Genomic DNA, 18,314 nt, shown 5'->3' on the forward strand with positions numbered 1-18,314 from the left:
TGCCAATATGTGCAAGCTGAGAATGTAGATTTGAAGCTTGCAACAGTGGTAAGTGGGTAACAATGAGGTGAAGCAGATGAGATTATCCGATTGATGGTAGTTGAGTGATAGGGGAACGATGAACTGAGCTGATTCTGAGATTGGGGGATAAGTTGGGTAGATTACATTATTTGAAGATTCATCCCTTTACCATTACTACCAGGCGAGATGAACATCCTGTTCTTGGAGTTACACTCTTAACATTGGTGTCCATGGCTTTGGTGTGCCATTTGCTTGAAAATGTATTGAGGCGTTTCAGAGAAGAATGACATCTATTTCTATTGCATTTCTAGTTGTTTCCAATTTGAAATGCTGTGTCCTTGGTTTGTATACCTGATGTTGAGTATATATTGTACATGTTAAGATGACTGCAGTGGAACAAGCTGTATAGAGACAAGTTACATTTTTATGCCAAATTCTACAACATTCATATTCAGATACTTGTACATTTTTTATTACAATTTTCAAGATATATTTTGAGGAAAAGAAATAACTTTTGAGCATGTGCTGGGGATGGGGCTCATGCATCCCCTCAGCAAGCCCCCCTATACATTTTTCTTTATCGAAACCTTGCAGCCCCCACTTCCAAATGCTGTGTTTGGAAACCCCACTGCCCGTTGTCTTACAGGTTTACCTCATTTCCTGCTGTCAGCATAGTTTCACCACTCCGAACTCTCAGTCCAGCCACAATGCACCTCCCTTGAAGAGGGGCAGGGTAGCTTTAATTGAATGGCAGCTCTTGTGAAATCGCTTCACTCCTAAAGGTGCAATATGAATGAAAGTTGTTGTTGTATTTCTTGACAATTAGAATGTCATTCTTTCCGGTGAATGTGCTCATATGGAAATGGTACTCAGTCTGATCACTGACTTGTGACCTCACATGAAACAAGTTGTCAATGGTTTGCTCAGTGTCCCCCTGACTGTTGAATTACTCTTTGGGGAAAGACAATTGGTGGAACTTAATCTGCTCCTTGACTTTTCTTGTAATTCAGTTACAATTGCGCAAATGCTGAATCCTGGTAGAAATGATCTATCTGGAAATCCTCAGGACAGTCCACTCACTAGTACAAAGGGATCTTCCAAACCATCCAGCACCAAGCCTGCAGTGTATTTCAGGAAGGAAACTTTCCACAAAATGGACATTTGGGATGCTATAGAAAGGGTGATTTTTCATGGTGTAGCAATGTGGGATGTCACTAGGTGAACAGTGGGTGCTGATGTGAGGCACTGCGAACGTTTGTAGTGATGGAAGGGATCTCTAAGGCTCTGAATATAGGTTCTCTTTATGCAGCAATATGGGTGTTCCTTAAAAAGATTTAAAAGGGACCTAAGGGGCAACATTTTCACACAGAGGGTGGTGCATGGATCGCATGAGCTGCCAGTGAAGTGGTGGAGGCTGGCACAATTGCAACAGTTAAAAGGCATCTGGATGGGTATATGAATAGGAAGGGTTTGGAGGGATATGGGCTGGATGCTGGCAGGTGGGACTGGATTGGGTTGGGATATCTGGTCGGCATTGACAGAAGGGTCTGTTTCCGCTCTGTACATCTCTATGACTCTGTGAGTCTATGACTCGATGCCTTTCACTTGAAAGGCACTATCCACAGTTTAACATGGAATAAAACTTCAAATCACCCACTTTTCCTGCACACAGCAGGGTGACATCTGTGAGGAACAGAGGAGTAAATGGAAAAGCAGGTGAGCAAGGCTTCACTCAAATATCTTGCACAGCCCTCTCTTCCCCTCCCCCTTCCATTCACCCGGGAGGTGGAGGTTAGTACAATGATGCAAAACAATTTGGGGATGACTGATTGAAAGAAAGACACACCCTCAAGTTGGCTCTGGTATATCAATCCTGATTCACAGTTGACTATCAACTTCAGAGTTTTGACTGTGTTTGTGACAGTCAGGATAATCTTTTCACAAACGTACAGTTTGTTGTAAGTAACACCATGTCGACTCCAGCAACTTCAACTAGCCCCATACCTTCTGGGGGGAAAGTGTGTACAACATTCCCAGAGATCCTGATGTTGGGTGAATTTGTGAGTAACGTTATTTTGTAATCTTGCTGAAAGTAATTGAGAAATGTTGCCTTATTTTAATGTTGTGAAAAAGTGTATGTTTTCCAAAATGCTTGATGTTCTAGGATGTTTGTAGAAAGCATGTGATAGGGAACTGGAGATGGGGTGATGTGAAGGACAGAATACAGTCAAAAGGGGACTGAAGGTGGTGGGGGACGAGGTGATGTGAGTGTACAAACACAGACAGGTAGAAAGGAATACAAGAAACCAGGATAATTTGAAGCGAGGGGGAGGGAGGAGATTTCACGAATCCAGAGCAAAAGGGGGAGAGAGGGTAAGAGGATCAGTGTAGGAAATGGGGCGGGGGTAGATAATAAATGGAAAATAAACCAATGATTGCCTTTCAAAACGGATCTGAGGAAAAAAAGTAACTTTAAAAATGTTAAAAATCACACAACACCAGGTTATAGTCCAACAGGTTTAATTGGAAGCACACTAGCTTTCGGAGCGACGCTCCTTCATTAGGTGATAGTGGAGGGCTCAATCGTTTAGATTGATTCTAATCTAAAAAGTGACATAACAGAGTTTTCCATCAATCTAAACATCAGGTCATAGACAGAGAACACAGGGGGCTAACACCTTCAACATATTGTCTAGCTATCACTCACCCGAGAATGCAACTTTTAAAAAAAGGTTTTGTGATTTACACATGAAAGAAGTGAAACTATCACTGTATTCTAACAGATGACAGGCTCAACAATCAATTTTTCAATGTATAATTTCAGTTACATCACACTGTAAATCTTTGCTATAAATTCTGTGTTACGATCGAGCCCTCCACAATCACCTGATGGAGTGTCGCTCCGAAAGCTAGTGTGCTTCCAATTAAACCTGTTGGACTATAACCTGGTGTTGTGTGACTTTTAACTTTGTACACCCCAGTCCAACACCGGCATCTCCAAATCATTTAAAAATGTTCACATTCATAATTAAATCAATAATCCTGATGAAGAAGTGTTGGTAATTCTTTCACCCTTGGTGAAAGGATTGAAAAGTCTCAGTTTTGATAGCTGTAACCTGTTGTTACAAAACACTGTCTCCAATTCCATGGGGACAGGTTGAAAGCACCACTGGGTTTGGAATGAATTCACTTGGTGGGGTTATACCGCCCCCCTGGGAGGGGGAGCGAACCCATTCAGTACAGTACGGGGCATCGATTGTCTTTCCCTCAATTCTGGATCAGTGGTGCTGGAAGAGCACAGCAATTCAGGCAGCATCCGAGGACAGGCAAAATCGACGTTTCGGGCAAAAGCCCTTCATCAGTTTTTACCTCTGTCTTTCCCTCAAACCGATTTGCAAAACGTGCTTTAGAACCGGACTGACTGAGCTCAGTGTGTCCCTATTGGGAAATTTGGGAGAACGCCTTTTAAATTGCAAACCCGGAGGGTTGCTCAGATGTGGAGAGCACTTAAACGTTAGATAAATAACGATCCTACAGCGGAGACAGCACACAGGAGGGTTACTGTACCTATTGAACAGGCTCAGGATTACAACATGAAGTTGATTTTAAGTGAAGATTCAGCCTTTAGTGCGAAGCTTTGTTTCCCCCCCCCCCCCTTTCTGTACATTGCCAGCTCTGGTTGTGAGGTTCTGATCTGACTGTAGCCACTTATAGTGTCCTTGTGTAAATCAGGTGATATCAGGCTTGGCTCTGCTATTCACGTCGCTCCATTGCGGTTTGGATAAAAACTGGGAGTGATGTAAAAACAGCTCGTTTATATTTTGTATAAAACATCACCTAAACTCAACTCCAATCTTCCCCCCCCCCCAAAAAAAAAAATTCTGACCCTGCATTCACGTTAATTGCTGCTAAACTGTCACTTACGCATGTTCCCCCTCCCCTTTAAATTTAAATCTCTGAAATCCGGATTCTCGGCATATTTTTGACATAAAACCTGTATCAGTATTTGCAGCTGGAAGGGTCTTTGCTCTGCCCTCCCTGGATAGTGGTGAGATCACAGGTTGATAACAACAGCCTTTCCCCCGCCGCCCCCATTCCTTTGTAGCGTTGGGTCAGGGAGGGGCAATTGAGCCAGAATTCTTGTTGCTGGTCTCTATCCAGTCAGCTCTGGTCGGAACGAGTTTGCCTGAGAACGGTGTCATGGTCTGTCACGTCGCTCCCCCACTCCCCTCACTGAACTGGAAAAACTTGTCGGTTTAGTTCACTCAAGAGTCTGGGACAGAGGCCTGGCCTAGAGAGCTCCAGCACAGTGGGAATTCAGGGCTGCAGCATTGGGAGGTGGTAGGAATTGCTTCTCCTTGTCTCATCGCTTATGGTGGGAGTGCGTTAAAAGAGCAAACCAATCACCATGTTTAATATATAAAAGCAAAATGCTGCAGATGATAAAACCAAAGTGCGAATTTATTGGAGAAAGCTGCAGGTCTGACAGCATCTGTGGAGAGAATTCTTTGAGAGTCACAGGACTCAATGTTAACTTGTTTCTTTCTCCACAGATGCTGCCACACAGCTGAGTTTCTCTTGCATTCTGTATTTTGCCTTTTGAACAAGCTTACCATGTTGGATCACTGTTAAATGAATTTGACCACAGCCCAGCTGCTAACAATCCCTCCCAGAGCAGGGTTGTGGGTTCAAATCCATGCTGATGATTGTATACTAGGAGAAATTGAGGACCGCAGATGCTGGAGATCAGAGCTGAAAAATGTGTTGCTGGAAAACGCAGCAGGTCAGGCAGCATCCAAGGAGCAGGAGAATCAACATTTCGGGCATAAGCCCTTTTTCAGGAATGAAGAGGGTGTGCCAAGCAGGCGAAGATAAAAGGTAGGGAGGAGGGAGTAGGGGGAGGGGCGTTGGGAATGCGATAGGTGGAAGGAGGTTAAGGTGAGGGTGATAGGCCGGAGAGGGGTTGGGGGTGGAGAGGTCGGGAAGAAGATTGCAGGTCAAGAAGGCGGTGCTGAGTCTGAGGATTGGAGGGGCAGGGTTCAAGGGCGGAGGAGCGGGAAGTGGAGGAGATGTGGTGGAGAGCATTGTCAATCACGTCTGAGGGGAAATTGCAGTCTTTGAAGAAGGAGGCCATCTGGGTTGTTCGGTATTGGAACTGGTCCTCCTGGGAGCAGATGCGGCGGAGACGAAGGAATTGGGAATATGGGATTGTGTTTTTACAGGGGGCAGGGTGGGAGGAGGTGTAGTCTAGGTAGCTGAGGGAGTCGGTCGGTTTATAAAAACGTCTGTGTTGAGTCGGTCGTCCGAGATAGAAATGGAGAGGTCTAGGAAGGGGAAGGAGGAGTCTGAGACGGTCCAGGCAAATTTGAGGTCGGGGTGGAAGGTGTTGGTAAAGTGGATGAACTGTTCAACCTCCTCGTGGGAGCACGAGGTAGCGCCGATACAGTCATCGATGTAGCGGAGGAAAAGGTGGGGGGTGGTACCAGTGTAGCTGCGGAAGATGGACTGTTCCACATATCCGATGATTGTATATCCCAAAGAAAACTATGATGCGAAGGTGTCAGTGTTGTACTGGGATAGACAAAGTTTAAAAATCGCACAACACCAGGTTATAGTCCAACAGGTTTATTTGGAAGCACTAGCTTTTGAAGCTCCTTCATCAGGTCGTTGTGAAGCAACGCTCCGAAAGCTAGTGCTTCCAAATAAACCTGTTGGACTATAACCTGGTGTTGTGTGATTTTTTTTTTAACAAAAAAAATTTAGATTAATTCTGCTCGGTCAGAGGACTGTTTCCGTTGGGGGTATGTCCAATTTAAAGTACGTAGAACATAGAACAGTACAAGACAGCACAGTACAGGCCATTCGGCCCTCAATGTTGTGCCGACCTTTTATCCTACTCTAAGATCAAACTAAACTACATACCCTTCATTTTGCTATCATCCATGTGCCTCTCCAAGAGTCGCTTAAATGTCCCGAATGTACCTGACCCTACTACCACTGCTGGCAGTGTATTCCACACACCCACCACTCTGTGTAAAGAACCTACCTCTGACATCTCCTCTAAACCTTCCTCCAATCACCTTAAAATGATGCCCCCTTGTGATAGCCATTTCTGTCTTGGGAAAAAGTCTCTGGCTATCCACTCTCATGCTTCTCATCATCTATCAAGCCAGCTCTCATCCTTCTTCACTCCAATGAGAAAAGCCCTAGCTCCTTCAACCTTTCTTCATAAGACCTGCCCTCCAGTCCAGGCAGCATCCTGGTAAATCTCCTCTGCACCCTCTCTAAAGCTTCCACATCCTTCCTATAATGAGGCAACCAGAACTGAACACAATATTCCAAGTGTGCTCAAATGTTGACTCTCCTGCTCCTCGGATGCTGCCTGACCAGCTGTGCTTTTCCAGCATCACACTCTTCGACTCTGATCTCCAGCATCTGCACTGCTCACTTTCACCCATATTCCAAGTATGGCTAACCAGGACTCTGTAGAGCTGCAGCATAACCTCGTGACTCTTAAACTTAATTCCCCTGCTAATGAAAGCCAACACACCATGTGCCTTAACGACTCTATCAACCTGAGTGGCAATTTTGAGGGATCTATGGACATGGACCTAAGATACACCTGTTCCTCCACACTACCAAGAATCCTGCCTTAATCCTGGTATTCTGCATTCAAACTTGGCCTTCCAAAATGAATCATTTCACACTTTTTTCCAGGTTGAATTCCATTATCCACTTACCAGCCCAGTTCTGCATCCTGTCAATGTCACGTTGCAACCTATAACAGCCCTCCACAGCATCCACAACTCCACTAACCTTCGTGTCATCAGAAAACTCACGAACCCACCCTTCCACTTCCTCATCCAAGTAATTTATAAAAATCACAAACTGCAGAGGTCCCACAACAGATCCCTGTGGAACACCTCTGGTCACCGAGCTCCAGGCTGAATACTTTCCATCTACTACCACCCTAAGTCTTCTATTGGCCAGCCAGTTCTGTATCCAGACAGTCAAATGTTCTTGTATCACATGCCTTCTTAGTTTCTGAATGAGCCTACCATGGGGAACCTTCCAAAGTGTGGAGGAATTATCCCCAACACCTTGGCCTCTATTAATCCTGCAATCGACAGCATTTAAAATGATCTTGGTTGCTATTTGAGTTTATTGACTGCATGTCCTACATTGCAACTTGATCTTGGCCAACAGATGGAAACCATGGTAACTGCACTGCAATACATTTCATGGCTAGAAGAACTTTGGGATATTCTGAATTTTTTTTTCTCAATATTTTATCAAAGCTAATAGATATGTCATCTAAGCTGGTTTCACCAATTTATTTAACAATTGGGACAAATGTGCAAGCATGAAACATTAGGAAGGGGAAGAAAACTGAACAGGCAAAAGAGACACTTACTCAAACACTCTTAATTTGGTGCTCGTGATCCTTATGAACAAATAGTTCTAGTCATAACAGGCATGACCTTGGACAAATTACTTTCTGAATTCTGTTATTATAATTACTCTTCATGCTTTTCCTTCATATATGCCTGTCCAATTGACTGAATATTAATGTGGATTCAGCCTCCAGCTCTAACACTGAATGCCACAGCATTGTAACTCTCCATAGTAAATAACCTGTTTTTTTTTGCCTATTAAACTGCTCAAGAAAGCTCAATTTTAAAGTGGAAGTTGAGGCTCCATTTCCGATTTGGAATTTGTGAGGGTGAAACTGAATTTCAGTTGAGGCTTGAGTTTGAAGGTGGAAACTTGTCTGCAGCTGAGGTGGGTTTGAAATTAGAAACTAAACCTGAAATTGTGGTTGATTACCGCTGTGACCAAAGTGTTTGAAACTAAGGTTGAAGGTTGAATGAAAGCTGTACAATTTGAAGTAATTTCTTATTTCTGCCAGGGCTGGAAGTGAAATGATGTTTAAGGTCAAGGTTGAGTTGGTTTCTATTTAAACCGTGAGTGAACCCACCTCTCCCCATTTTAATTTTCCCTCCAATTCTCTCCCCTTTCAAAGCCTAGTGACACTTCTTTGGGTGCTATAGTTGGCAGTTGTCTTCCTATTCCCTTGCCCTTTTTGGGATGAAGCCCTTATAATAAGTGTTTAACTTTAAGTCACCTTGGCCAAACATCTTTGGGTGACATCCACAGTGTGCATTTTTCCAGCAGGGATCTTATTTCTAGCTCAAGAAGGAAGCCAACTGATAAAGCTTCCCTTTACTCAGAGAGTAGTAAGGATATGGAATGCATTACCTGCAATGGTAGTAGACTCACCAAGTTTAAGTTCATTTAAGTCTTCACTGGACAGGCATATGGATGTAAATGGAATAGTGTAGATGGATGGGCTTCAGATTAGTAAGACAGGGCGGTGCAATATCGAGGGTCAAAGGGCCTGTACTGCGCTGTAATGTTCTATGTTCTATGCTTTAGGATTAGCAAAGGAATCATTTGGTGGCTGCATGTTGTTGGTGATAATTAATCATGGATTTCAACGTATCTAGAGCAAATTCAATTGTGAAATGCTTTCAAAGTCATACATCCAGAGTAATTTCTTCCTCCTAAGCCTTCCTATATTCATTGTCTTAAATTATTCCTGATTGGTTTTGTAAATCTTTAGACCATTTTAAGTAAACTTATTTGCTCCCACTGCCTCCCTTTCTAGAACTTTAACATTTTCTCACCATTTTGTTTCTGTTCTTTACTTGTGGATTAATTACTTTTCCAGTGTTTGGCCTGGTCCTCTGGTTTTAATGTTCTGAACGTGATAAACCCAAAAAGTCCATGTGGTGATGAATGACGTTAATGTTATTGAACGTTTGAGCAGCCTGAAAGTGGCTTGTGGCAAAGCCATAATCATGACCAAGTCGTTCTTGAAGTGCAATGACACTTGGGCTGGGTCAGATTCTGTGGCTAATTAGATTTGTTTTGTTTGTGTTTTGTCTTTTAGGTTTTTGGTGGCCTGGTTTGGATCCTTGTGGCTTCTGCTCGCGTTGCATTTCCACCGGACCAAGGCTGGGTGATGTTTGTTTCAGTTTTCTGCTTCGTGATCACTACATTGCTGCTCATCCTCTACACAGCTGGAGTTCAGAACAGTTCAACTGCTTGGATGGCAGTGGTATGTCTCTGGCCTTTCTACCATCTTTCCATTATTATGACCAATACAAGTTTGCTGTTATGCTCTCACCTCCAAGGTTAACTAACTGGAAATGTCTTCTGACCATCAAATATATACTGGGAAAACCCCCAGGACTATGGAGGATGTGTGAGCGAACTAGCTCCTAGTGACAGTAAGGGAGAATTGTTTCTGGCCACAATGGTGGGAGTGCAATGTGATGTTTTTTTAATATATAAAAGGAGACATGATCAGACCTTGTAAGTGTAAAGTGTGGAGGAACATGGCTGTTTTTTTGTTTAATGAAAGAAATATTGGACTGTGCTATAAAATTCGATAAGCGCCGTGTAGGGTTAAGCTGAATACCACCCTAAAATAACTGCTCAGATTTTATGTATAAAATAAACGCAAGCTTTTTTTTTGGAGAAGAGGGTTTTCTGAATAAAAATAGATACCAATGAATTGTCTTGAATCTACATGGAGTTAGGGAATATCTAAGGACAGCTCAAGTGTAGAATTAAATGGCGGGGGAGGGGGCGGTTGTGGGGGGTGGGGGGAGGAGGCGGGTGGTGGTAATTTGGCCCAATTATATAAATGGGTTCAAAGCAGTGAAATTATATTGATCCCCTTGTTTAGTTTTCTCTCTGGGTTACACTTGTTCTGGGGATAAATGCTTCCCTGGTACCTCATCAAGTTGCCATTATTCACGTGGAACTATTCAAAGAAGCTTTGGTTTATTTTTTGACTCCCTTTCTCTGGGTATGCATTGAGTAGAATTACTGGATTATAACCATGGGTGATAACCTTATATTTAAGCCAGCCATTGCAGGGTCCCTAGTAGATCCTCACTGGCTGTCAAATAGGCAGTACATCAGCAAACATAATCTTTTTTGGACAGACTTGGAGTGGGAGTGGACTGCATTGAAGTGTACATTACAAAATATCTGTGAATTAGTTTCTCATTTTGTGCTTCCTCTTGTTTTAGGACGTCTTCTACCATTTCATTGCTGCAGTGTTTTATTTAAGTTGTGCTGTACTGGAGGCTAGTGACACAAGATTTCGTTTTATCTTTCTGAATCAAGTGCTCAAAATCAACATTGCTGCTTCAGTAAGTCTCTGTTTTGTTGTGCAGTTTTTTTTTAATGCTGCATACCTGCTTAATGAGTAATCAAAATAGACTTTTTTCATCCATAGAATTAGTAATGCCAAACAGCAAAATAATAATAATGAACAAGATGGTTTAATGAGAACAACGCAGGAGTAGGGTGTCTGAAACTTTGAGGTGTCAACTTGGAGAAGCCATAAAACAACAAGGGCATACTATAGACAGCTTAGTAATCATCTAACCAAAAGATCAAACCAAGGCTGGGCAGCGGTGCCAAATCCAGTTATAAATGGCAGATGGATAAGAACTGATAGGAATCCCGTGAGCATGTCCAGTCTCAGTGGTAGTGGATCTCTGCACTTGAGTGTGAAAGACAAAGTTTAGCACTTGCACTGTCCATTGGCAGAACTGCAGCAGGGGTGATCCATCTTGACCTTCTCTTAAGGGGAGCGGGGAGGCACCCCAACATAACTTGTCATGTTTCATCCAGTTTGTTTAATTCCACATTGAAATGGCTTGGGGCACAGGGTCCATGATGAAGTGTTACAAGGTTTGTCTTGGAACTAGCCACTAGTTGTACTGGAACAGCTTGGCTAGAAATTGTCAAGAGTGTGGTGCTGGAAAAGCACAACAAGTCAGGCAGCATCCGAGGAGCAGGAAAATCAACATTTCGGGCAAAGGCCTTCATCAGGAATGAGGCTGGGTGCCTCGGGGATGGAGAGATAAATAGGATTGGGAGGAGCTGGGGGGAAGGTAGCTGAGTGCAATATGTGGATGGAGGTGGGGTTAAAGCTGATAGTTCGGAGGGGAGGCTAGAGCAGATAGGTGGGAAGGAAGATGGACAGGTGAGGCAGGTCATATGGGTGGTGCTGAGCTGCAAGGTTTGAACTAGGATAAGGTAGGGGAGGGGAAATAAGGAAACTGGCGAAATCCACATTGATGCTATAGGGTTGGAGTGTCCCGAAGCTGAAGATGAGGCGTTCTTTTTCCAGGCGTCGGGTGGTAAAGGAGTGGCAATGGAGGAAGCCCAGGCCCTGCATGTCCTTGGCGGAGTGGGAGGGGGAGTTGAAGTGTTTGGCCATGGGGGTGTGGGGTTTGTTAATGCGGTTGGCTGGAGATGTTCTCTGAAACTCTCTGCAGGTAGAGGTTAGGGGAATTGTGGAAAAATTGCGTGGGTATATCCTGGTCACATATGTTGCCAAGTATAGTCCAGCCAGTCTAATGCTCCCTTTTGTTTAATCAGTTGCATCAAGCTATGGACAGAGTAAAGTGATGGAAGGACTCATTGACAGCACTATCTCTCAGTATTTCTTCATCAATAGCTACCTCATCAATGCCCAGTTTGATCCTGCCATGATTGCTTTGACTGCAGATCATGCTTCAGCCTTACTCAATCTGGTTCAGTGACTACCCTGGACATCAAAGATGACACTTGACAGATTTTTAAACATCTGGAAATACTCGGAATCTTGCAGCATCTATGGAGAGAAACTGGGCCAAAGGAGCCCTGCCTGGAGTTTCTTCTGGCATGAAGGAAGATGATGTTTTGGGTTACAAATAGGCCAATAATCTCAACTCCAGCTCAAGTCTACAAGAGCTCCTCAGGGCAGCTGTTTTCTAATCCACCCGATCAAGGATGCATTATTACATACCTCTGGGGCAGGTGGAACTTGAAATCAGGGCTCCTAACCCAGAGAGTGAGACACTATCTCTGCAACACACTCCCAGTTCCTCAGTATAGTGTTCCAGACTATCTTGACAACTATTTTCAGCTTTTTGATGAGAATCCTCACGGTGTGGAAACAGGCCCTTTGGCCCAACAAGTTCACACCGACCCTCCGAAGAGCAACCCGCCTAGACCCATTCCCCGACCCTATACTTACGCCTGACTAATGCACCTGGAATGCACTATGGGCAATTTTAGCATGGCCAATTCCCCTAACCTGCACATCTTTGGAGTGTGGGACAAAACCAGAGCACCCAGAGGTAGCCCACACAGACACGAGGTGTATGTGCAAACTCCACACAGAGAGTTGCCTGAGGCAGGAATTGAACCCAGGTCCCTGGCGCTGTGAGGCAGCAGTGCTAACCACTGAGCCATCGTGCCGCCCCAGCAAAAAGTACATTTGTTGTATTCATTCAGGGGATTTTGATATCACTGGCCAGTCAGCATTTATTGCCAATCTTTTAATGGCCAGAAAGCAATCAAGCACATCGCTGTTGGTTTGGAGTCCCTTGTAGGCCAGACCAGGTGGGGACAACAGACTTCCTTCCCTAAAGGACACCAGTGAACCAGATGGGTTTTTTTCTGACAATTGGCAGTGGTTTCATGGTCATTAGATTCTTTATTTCCAGATTATTATTGAATTCAAATTCCACCATCTGAGTAGGGTTCAAGGCCAGGTTCCCAGAATGTTCCTAGGTCTCTGGATGACTGGTCTAGTGCTAATGCCACCAGGCCATCGCCTACCCTTAAGTTGCGTCATCAGTCATCCTTGCCTTTTTGAGATCAGATGTGTGGGGATCTTCATTGGTGATTGCACAGTAGTCCATTCTATTTCAGTAGCTTGCATACAGCAAGACCTGAATGTTATGACTAGAGCTGATATCTAGCACGAATGCTACTTGCCAGTCAATGATTATCTTAAACAATGTCATCTCCATGTTCAGTCACAGTGCCTCACTAAATCCTCACCAACATACTGGTGGATCAGAATTGAACAAACCGGACTGAATAAACCACAAAGGTTTGGAATTCAGTGGTGAATAACTTATCTCTTGATTCTTCTGTAAACTTCTGCCTTTTTTTGTAGATGATGGATACATCAAAAATGTGAAGGAATAAGCTCTGCTTGCTTTAATTGAGTTCAGCTCTGACAACACCCATAAAAACTTGATAGCATCGAGGGCAGCTCTCTTGATGTCACCACATCATCATACACTCGCTCCCTTCACCACTGCAGTGTGTACTGCAGTGGCATCTGTGAAACCCATGGCCCACATAAAAGTACAAGGGCAAAGGGCTCTAAAGCCAAAAATAGCTGGAGAAACTCAGCAAATCTAGAAGCACCTCTAGACAGAAAGCAGCCTATGTTTTGGGTCAAGTATGAATCTTCAGAAGATGGGTCACCATACCTGAAACATTGTCTCGATTATAGTGGTGCTGGAAAAGCGCAGCAGGTTAGGCAGCATCCGAGGAGCAGGAAAATCGATGTTTTGGACAAAAGCCCTGAAATATTGCCTGCTTTCTCTCCACAGATGCTGTCTGACCTGCTGAGATTTTACAGCAATTTGTTTTTGCTTCATTTCCTGCATGAGCAGTTCTGTTTTTGGACAAAAGGCACATGTGAACACCACCATCTTTGCCCCTCTAAGACCTATATCATCCTGACTTGCGACGATATTACTGTTCTAATTGTCTGGGAGGTTAAGCTCTCCCCAGTTGTACAGTTGATGGATGTATAGAGAGAGGCTGTTCACTGGGGTAATAAATGCTGACTTTTCCAGTGAAACCCATATCCCCAAGAAGGAATAAAATAAAATAGTTTATCCATTAAAGATCATGAGCCAAGCATGTGATATTCAAGGCACGATTTATTCTATTCACACCCCACTTTGTGGCATCAGTCTTAACTATGGCATGGAGAAACCTTATTATAAGGTTAATGATTCCTTTCTGTTACAAATGTGAACTATTCAAATAACATATTCCTTATTTTGTTACTTGGCTTTAGATCCTAAATGCTAGAGTTAAGAGGATTTTACAAAAAATCACTCCAGGGATTTGGGCGTCATTGACAATGCCAGCACTTAACCACTCTCTGGACAGTTGGTGATAATGGGTTAGCCACATTGCTGTTTGTCTGTAGTCAGGTTTTCGCCAGATCAGACTGACTGACCTTTTGTGAACCAGGTGGGGGTGTTTGTGATGATCAGCATTGGTCAAATGGCCACCAATGGGCAAGTGTTTTGCTCCAGGTTTTTGTCCTTAATTCAAGTAGCACTTTCTGCCATAGTGGGATCGAACCCGTGAACATCAGCCCTGATTACAAGTCAGTGATTATCACCATGACCCCCCAATTTAAACAAACTAAGTTTTGATCGCAAAAATCTGCTGTACGCAATGTTCTTGCCATCACTCTTAAAGCGCTAACTTTCATTAGGGCACCATTCCAAAGTTGCCTCGTCCTGTTTTTTTTTTGAGCTTGGGTTCCACTCATTCACTTGGAATCTCTCTAGGCTGGTGTTGGTTTTTTATCTGTTTCCCTAGACCAGGGCTGAACCCAATGTCGCAGTTCAATTGTTTCGGTAACTGAATGGGCAAACTCCACACAGGAGAGTGATCGATCCGTTGTCTGCTTTGTGGCTCATTTGTTCAAGATTGGGTGGCACCCTCTCGCCTGAGGACTGAACTATTTTCAGTGCCTTTCTTTTGCAGTTTGTTGTTTTTTTTGCCCCTGCTGATTCAGCTGAAAGATTAGCTTATTCGGATTGATTATTGGGGACACTCGCCTGGGAGCCTGTGATGCTGCAAGTTATGGGTACAACCTTTACTGCCATTGCAAATAGCCTTCTATTGAGACTAATGTTCCACAATTGGTTTGATTTTAAAAGACTGCCAAGGAAGGATGATGGCCTCCTGTAATTGGAGGCTCAACCAACAGTCCAAAATCCTGGAGGTGATGGGGATCTGCTCTGGTAGAAAGGAAAGTCTGAGGTGTGTGTCTCTGTTTGTGCCAATGTTCAGAGCAGAGGGGAAATCTCCTCTCGCTGATCTGTTTTGGCTCCATCACAACCTTGCCTGCTGGCAGCCTGGGCTCTTGCACCTACCAGGAAACTACTCCAAAGTCCGGAATATTGACACTAAATCTTTCCCTCTGCCTCTTTGCTTATTGGCTACCTACCAGTATCAGATAGGTAGCCATTTCTGTTCATCTGCTTTCAGTAAGCTCCCATTGGGAACCTGGCAGTTCGATGAGAGGGGGCAACAGGTCAAAGATTCCACACTACATGTCTGGCACCATTTGGGATAATGATGGCTAAAATTTGGAACCCTGGATGAGCTATAATCTATTTTGTTTTTGAGTGAATGCAATTGCAGAACCTTTACTGCCATTTGAGCACATCGTTGCCAATACATTGAGTGAATGGTGTTCAGTGCAGAACACTGGTTTACTTAGTCAGAGGTGAAAACAATTGCCCTAATTTTTTTTTGCCATTAGCAATGGCCCCAAGTGAGAGGGTAGGGAGCATTAACTGAGCCCACCTCTCCTTTAGGTTAGATTCACTACAATGTGGAAACAGGCCATTCGGCCCCTCCAACCGTCTGAATAGTAACCCACCCAGACCCATTTCCCTCTAACTAATGCATCTGACACTATGGGGCAATTTAGCTTGGCCAATTCACCCGACCTGCACATCTTTGGACTGTGGGAGGAAACTGGAGGGCCCTGAGGAAACCCACTCAGACACGTGTAGAATGTGCAAACTCCACGCAGACATCGCCTGAGGCTGGAATCGAATCTGGGTCCCTGGCACTGAGACTGCAGTGCTAACCACTGAGCCACCCTTGCTCTGACATTTCATCTTCGGTCACAAGGGCTGGTGGAATAATGATGGTTAAAAGCTGGAACCCTGGATGAGCTACACCTGTTTTAGTTTTGAGTAGATTGACTGCCATTCTACTACACAGTTACCAATACATTGAGTAATCAAGAAAGTTAATCGGACGTTATACTTTATCATATGGGGATTTGAAATGGTAATGTTATAGAAGCAGATCATTGGCTTACTAGACTAATGCCTGTAACAAGAGGATTGCCTTAAAGACTGGGTTGGACTGTATCCTCTGGAGCTTGGCGACAGATGGCTGAATTGAAATGTATACAATCATGAGGGGATTTGACCAGGTGATGCTAAATATTTCCTCCTGAGAGAATCCAAAAGCAGCCACTCTGTAAAGTAAGGGGATGCCCACCCACAATAGTTGAGAAGGTCACTTTTCTTTCCATCCAAGGGTTGAGATTCCTTCAAATTCCCTGCTGCAAAAGGCAGTGGGTGTGGAAACTTTTTAAGGCAGATGTAACTTTTTGATTACAAAGAGAATTGAAGATTGTCAGGAAGGTAGAGTTGTGGTTTTAACTAGATAAGTCATGACCTTATTGAATGGCGGTGCAGATCTGACCTGGCAAGGGACCTACTCTTGTTCCTTTTCATAGTTTTTTTAAAAAAAAATCAGCTAAGGGAGCCGGAATTCAAGCTGGCATCAGCCTGATCTGAGGCTTGGCAGCTTGTTGGGTAAACTACTTGTCTCTATTCTTAAGTAGTGAGCTGTACTCACCATACTCTATGACTCTATGATGTCGAGATGAAGAATGGAACATAGTTTGTGCCATTTGAAGTGTGAATTTTGATCTAATTTGCAAGTTAATAACTTTTTATAATAAACACTTGTCTCTCACTGTTTCAGGTCTTTGCATTTGTGGCCACCTTACTTTATACGATACATGCGGTAATGTCAATACTGAGATGGAAGAACTCCTCATGAATGCCAGGACAAGAAGCAAATGTCATTGAATCAGAAGATTTACTCCTTCCCAAACTTACTGATGTTGTTCTTTCCTTATTGTTGTTTTACATCAATTCTCATTGCAACTGGTAACTACCATATTTACACATAACCATGATGCACAGAGGAGCTAACAATACCTTGAAATGTATTTAATATTTAAAGGTTGGAGTACTGAAAGCTCCAAAGGACTGTGGCAGTCTGGAACTCCTTCCATGAAGTAAACCAAGCTTTAGTCTCAAACTAAATTTTAGATTTGTGTTTTTGGGGTAAGGGTATTTTAAAGGCTCCAGAATGAAGTCAGGTTGATGGTTTAAGCTATAGATACAGGTCATCCATGACCTAATTGATGGACAAGCTGAACCTCTGTTCCCTTATCCCGTGGTCAGCTCTATATTTTTATGCCAATGTTTACTGAACCATTTGAAGGACTGAGACCCTGCAAGCAGATAATTTTTATTTTAAAACAAGTGGATCCAAAATCTTTAATCACATGGAGAATTTCTCTCGGGTTACAAATTGAGTGAGTGGTTAATTCTCTTACCTCACGCATGTGTTGGGTGGGGGAAGGAAGCTGTGTTTTTTTTTTCTAAACCAAGAAAAATGGGGGGGCAATGTCGGGCTAACTTGGGAGGAAAAATAAGGGAGATGAGTCACAATCCCAGAAAGGAGCATGTTGGTCTTCTGCTCTACTTTAAATAGAATCTATAATGCTGCTTGAGTGCTATGAAATTCACTCCATCCAAATTCTCCTCTTCTTGTTGAATATTTTATACAGCAGTTTGTTTCAAAACTCATTTTGAGTCATTTATCCTTTCATTTATAGTAATCCTCACATTTCTGATTTTTCAAAAAATCAGTGGGTCTAATTTGTTTGAATCTCAATTTAAAATTTTGCCATTTTGTACTTTGGTATTTTGGCTGCAATATTATTTTACTTTATTGATGCTCTTTTTAAAAGCCTTGCTGTTGACTGTATAAAGCAACTTTGTGGTTTTTACCTCGTTTAATTTTCCTGTGAAATAAATGTATTGTTAAACATTTGGTTATTTTACCTGCTCTTCCACAATGGTTTAGTTTGAAATATTTTTAAAAATAAAATTCAGCTTCTATGGCCTCAAGTATTCAAGTGATTCAAAGTATTTAAAATCAAAGAACGTTCTTTTCTAAAAAAAATTTAATGTAGGCCACATTTGCCACCACTTTGTGTATAGCAACATCCAACATAGGATGTTGCTTACTTAACCAGATTTGATTGGAGTCCGCATGTTAATATCATCCCATTCCATCAATTCAAACCCTTCAGCAACCCTATTTGGATGGAAGGGAAAACAATATGGAGTGGTCAGAAACCCCTGAAGTTAACCTGTAGCTGACAAAATGAAGATGCATTGTGGTTGATTTGGCTGCTGGCAGTCATACAGCAAGGAGGCTTGAGTGACTGTTACTTGGGAGATTTGGCACATAGGCCTTTATAGTTGCACAGGAACAGATGCCAGCCT

At 43.1% G+C, this 18,314-nt stretch overlaps 1 protein-coding gene across 1 annotated transcript; it reads left to right on the forward strand.

The window, feature by feature from the left end:
• Nucleotides 1-1,925: 1,925 nt before the first annotated feature.
• Nucleotides 1,926-17,928, forward strand: LOC122540055 (myelin and lymphocyte protein-like). Its single transcript, XM_087983842.1, has 4 exons — nt 1,926-2,081; nt 8,975-9,142; nt 10,125-10,247; nt 16,714-17,928. The coding sequence occupies exons 1-4, from the start codon at nt 1,992-1,994 to the stop codon at nt 16,789-16,791; spliced, it is 459 nt and encodes a 152-aa protein (XP_087839968.1). The 5' UTR covers nt 1,926-1,991; the 3' UTR covers nt 16,792-17,928.
• The last annotated feature ends 386 nt before the right edge of the window (nt 17,929-18,314 follow it).

Source organism: Chiloscyllium plagiosum, unplaced genomic scaffold, assembly GCF_037043375.1.
Source record: "Chiloscyllium plagiosum isolate Xiang-an unplaced genomic scaffold, Cpla_swu_hap1 HiC_scaffold_3, whole genome shotgun sequence".
Lineage (NCBI taxonomy): Eukaryota > Metazoa > Chordata > Chondrichthyes > Orectolobiformes > Hemiscylliidae > Chiloscyllium > Chiloscyllium plagiosum.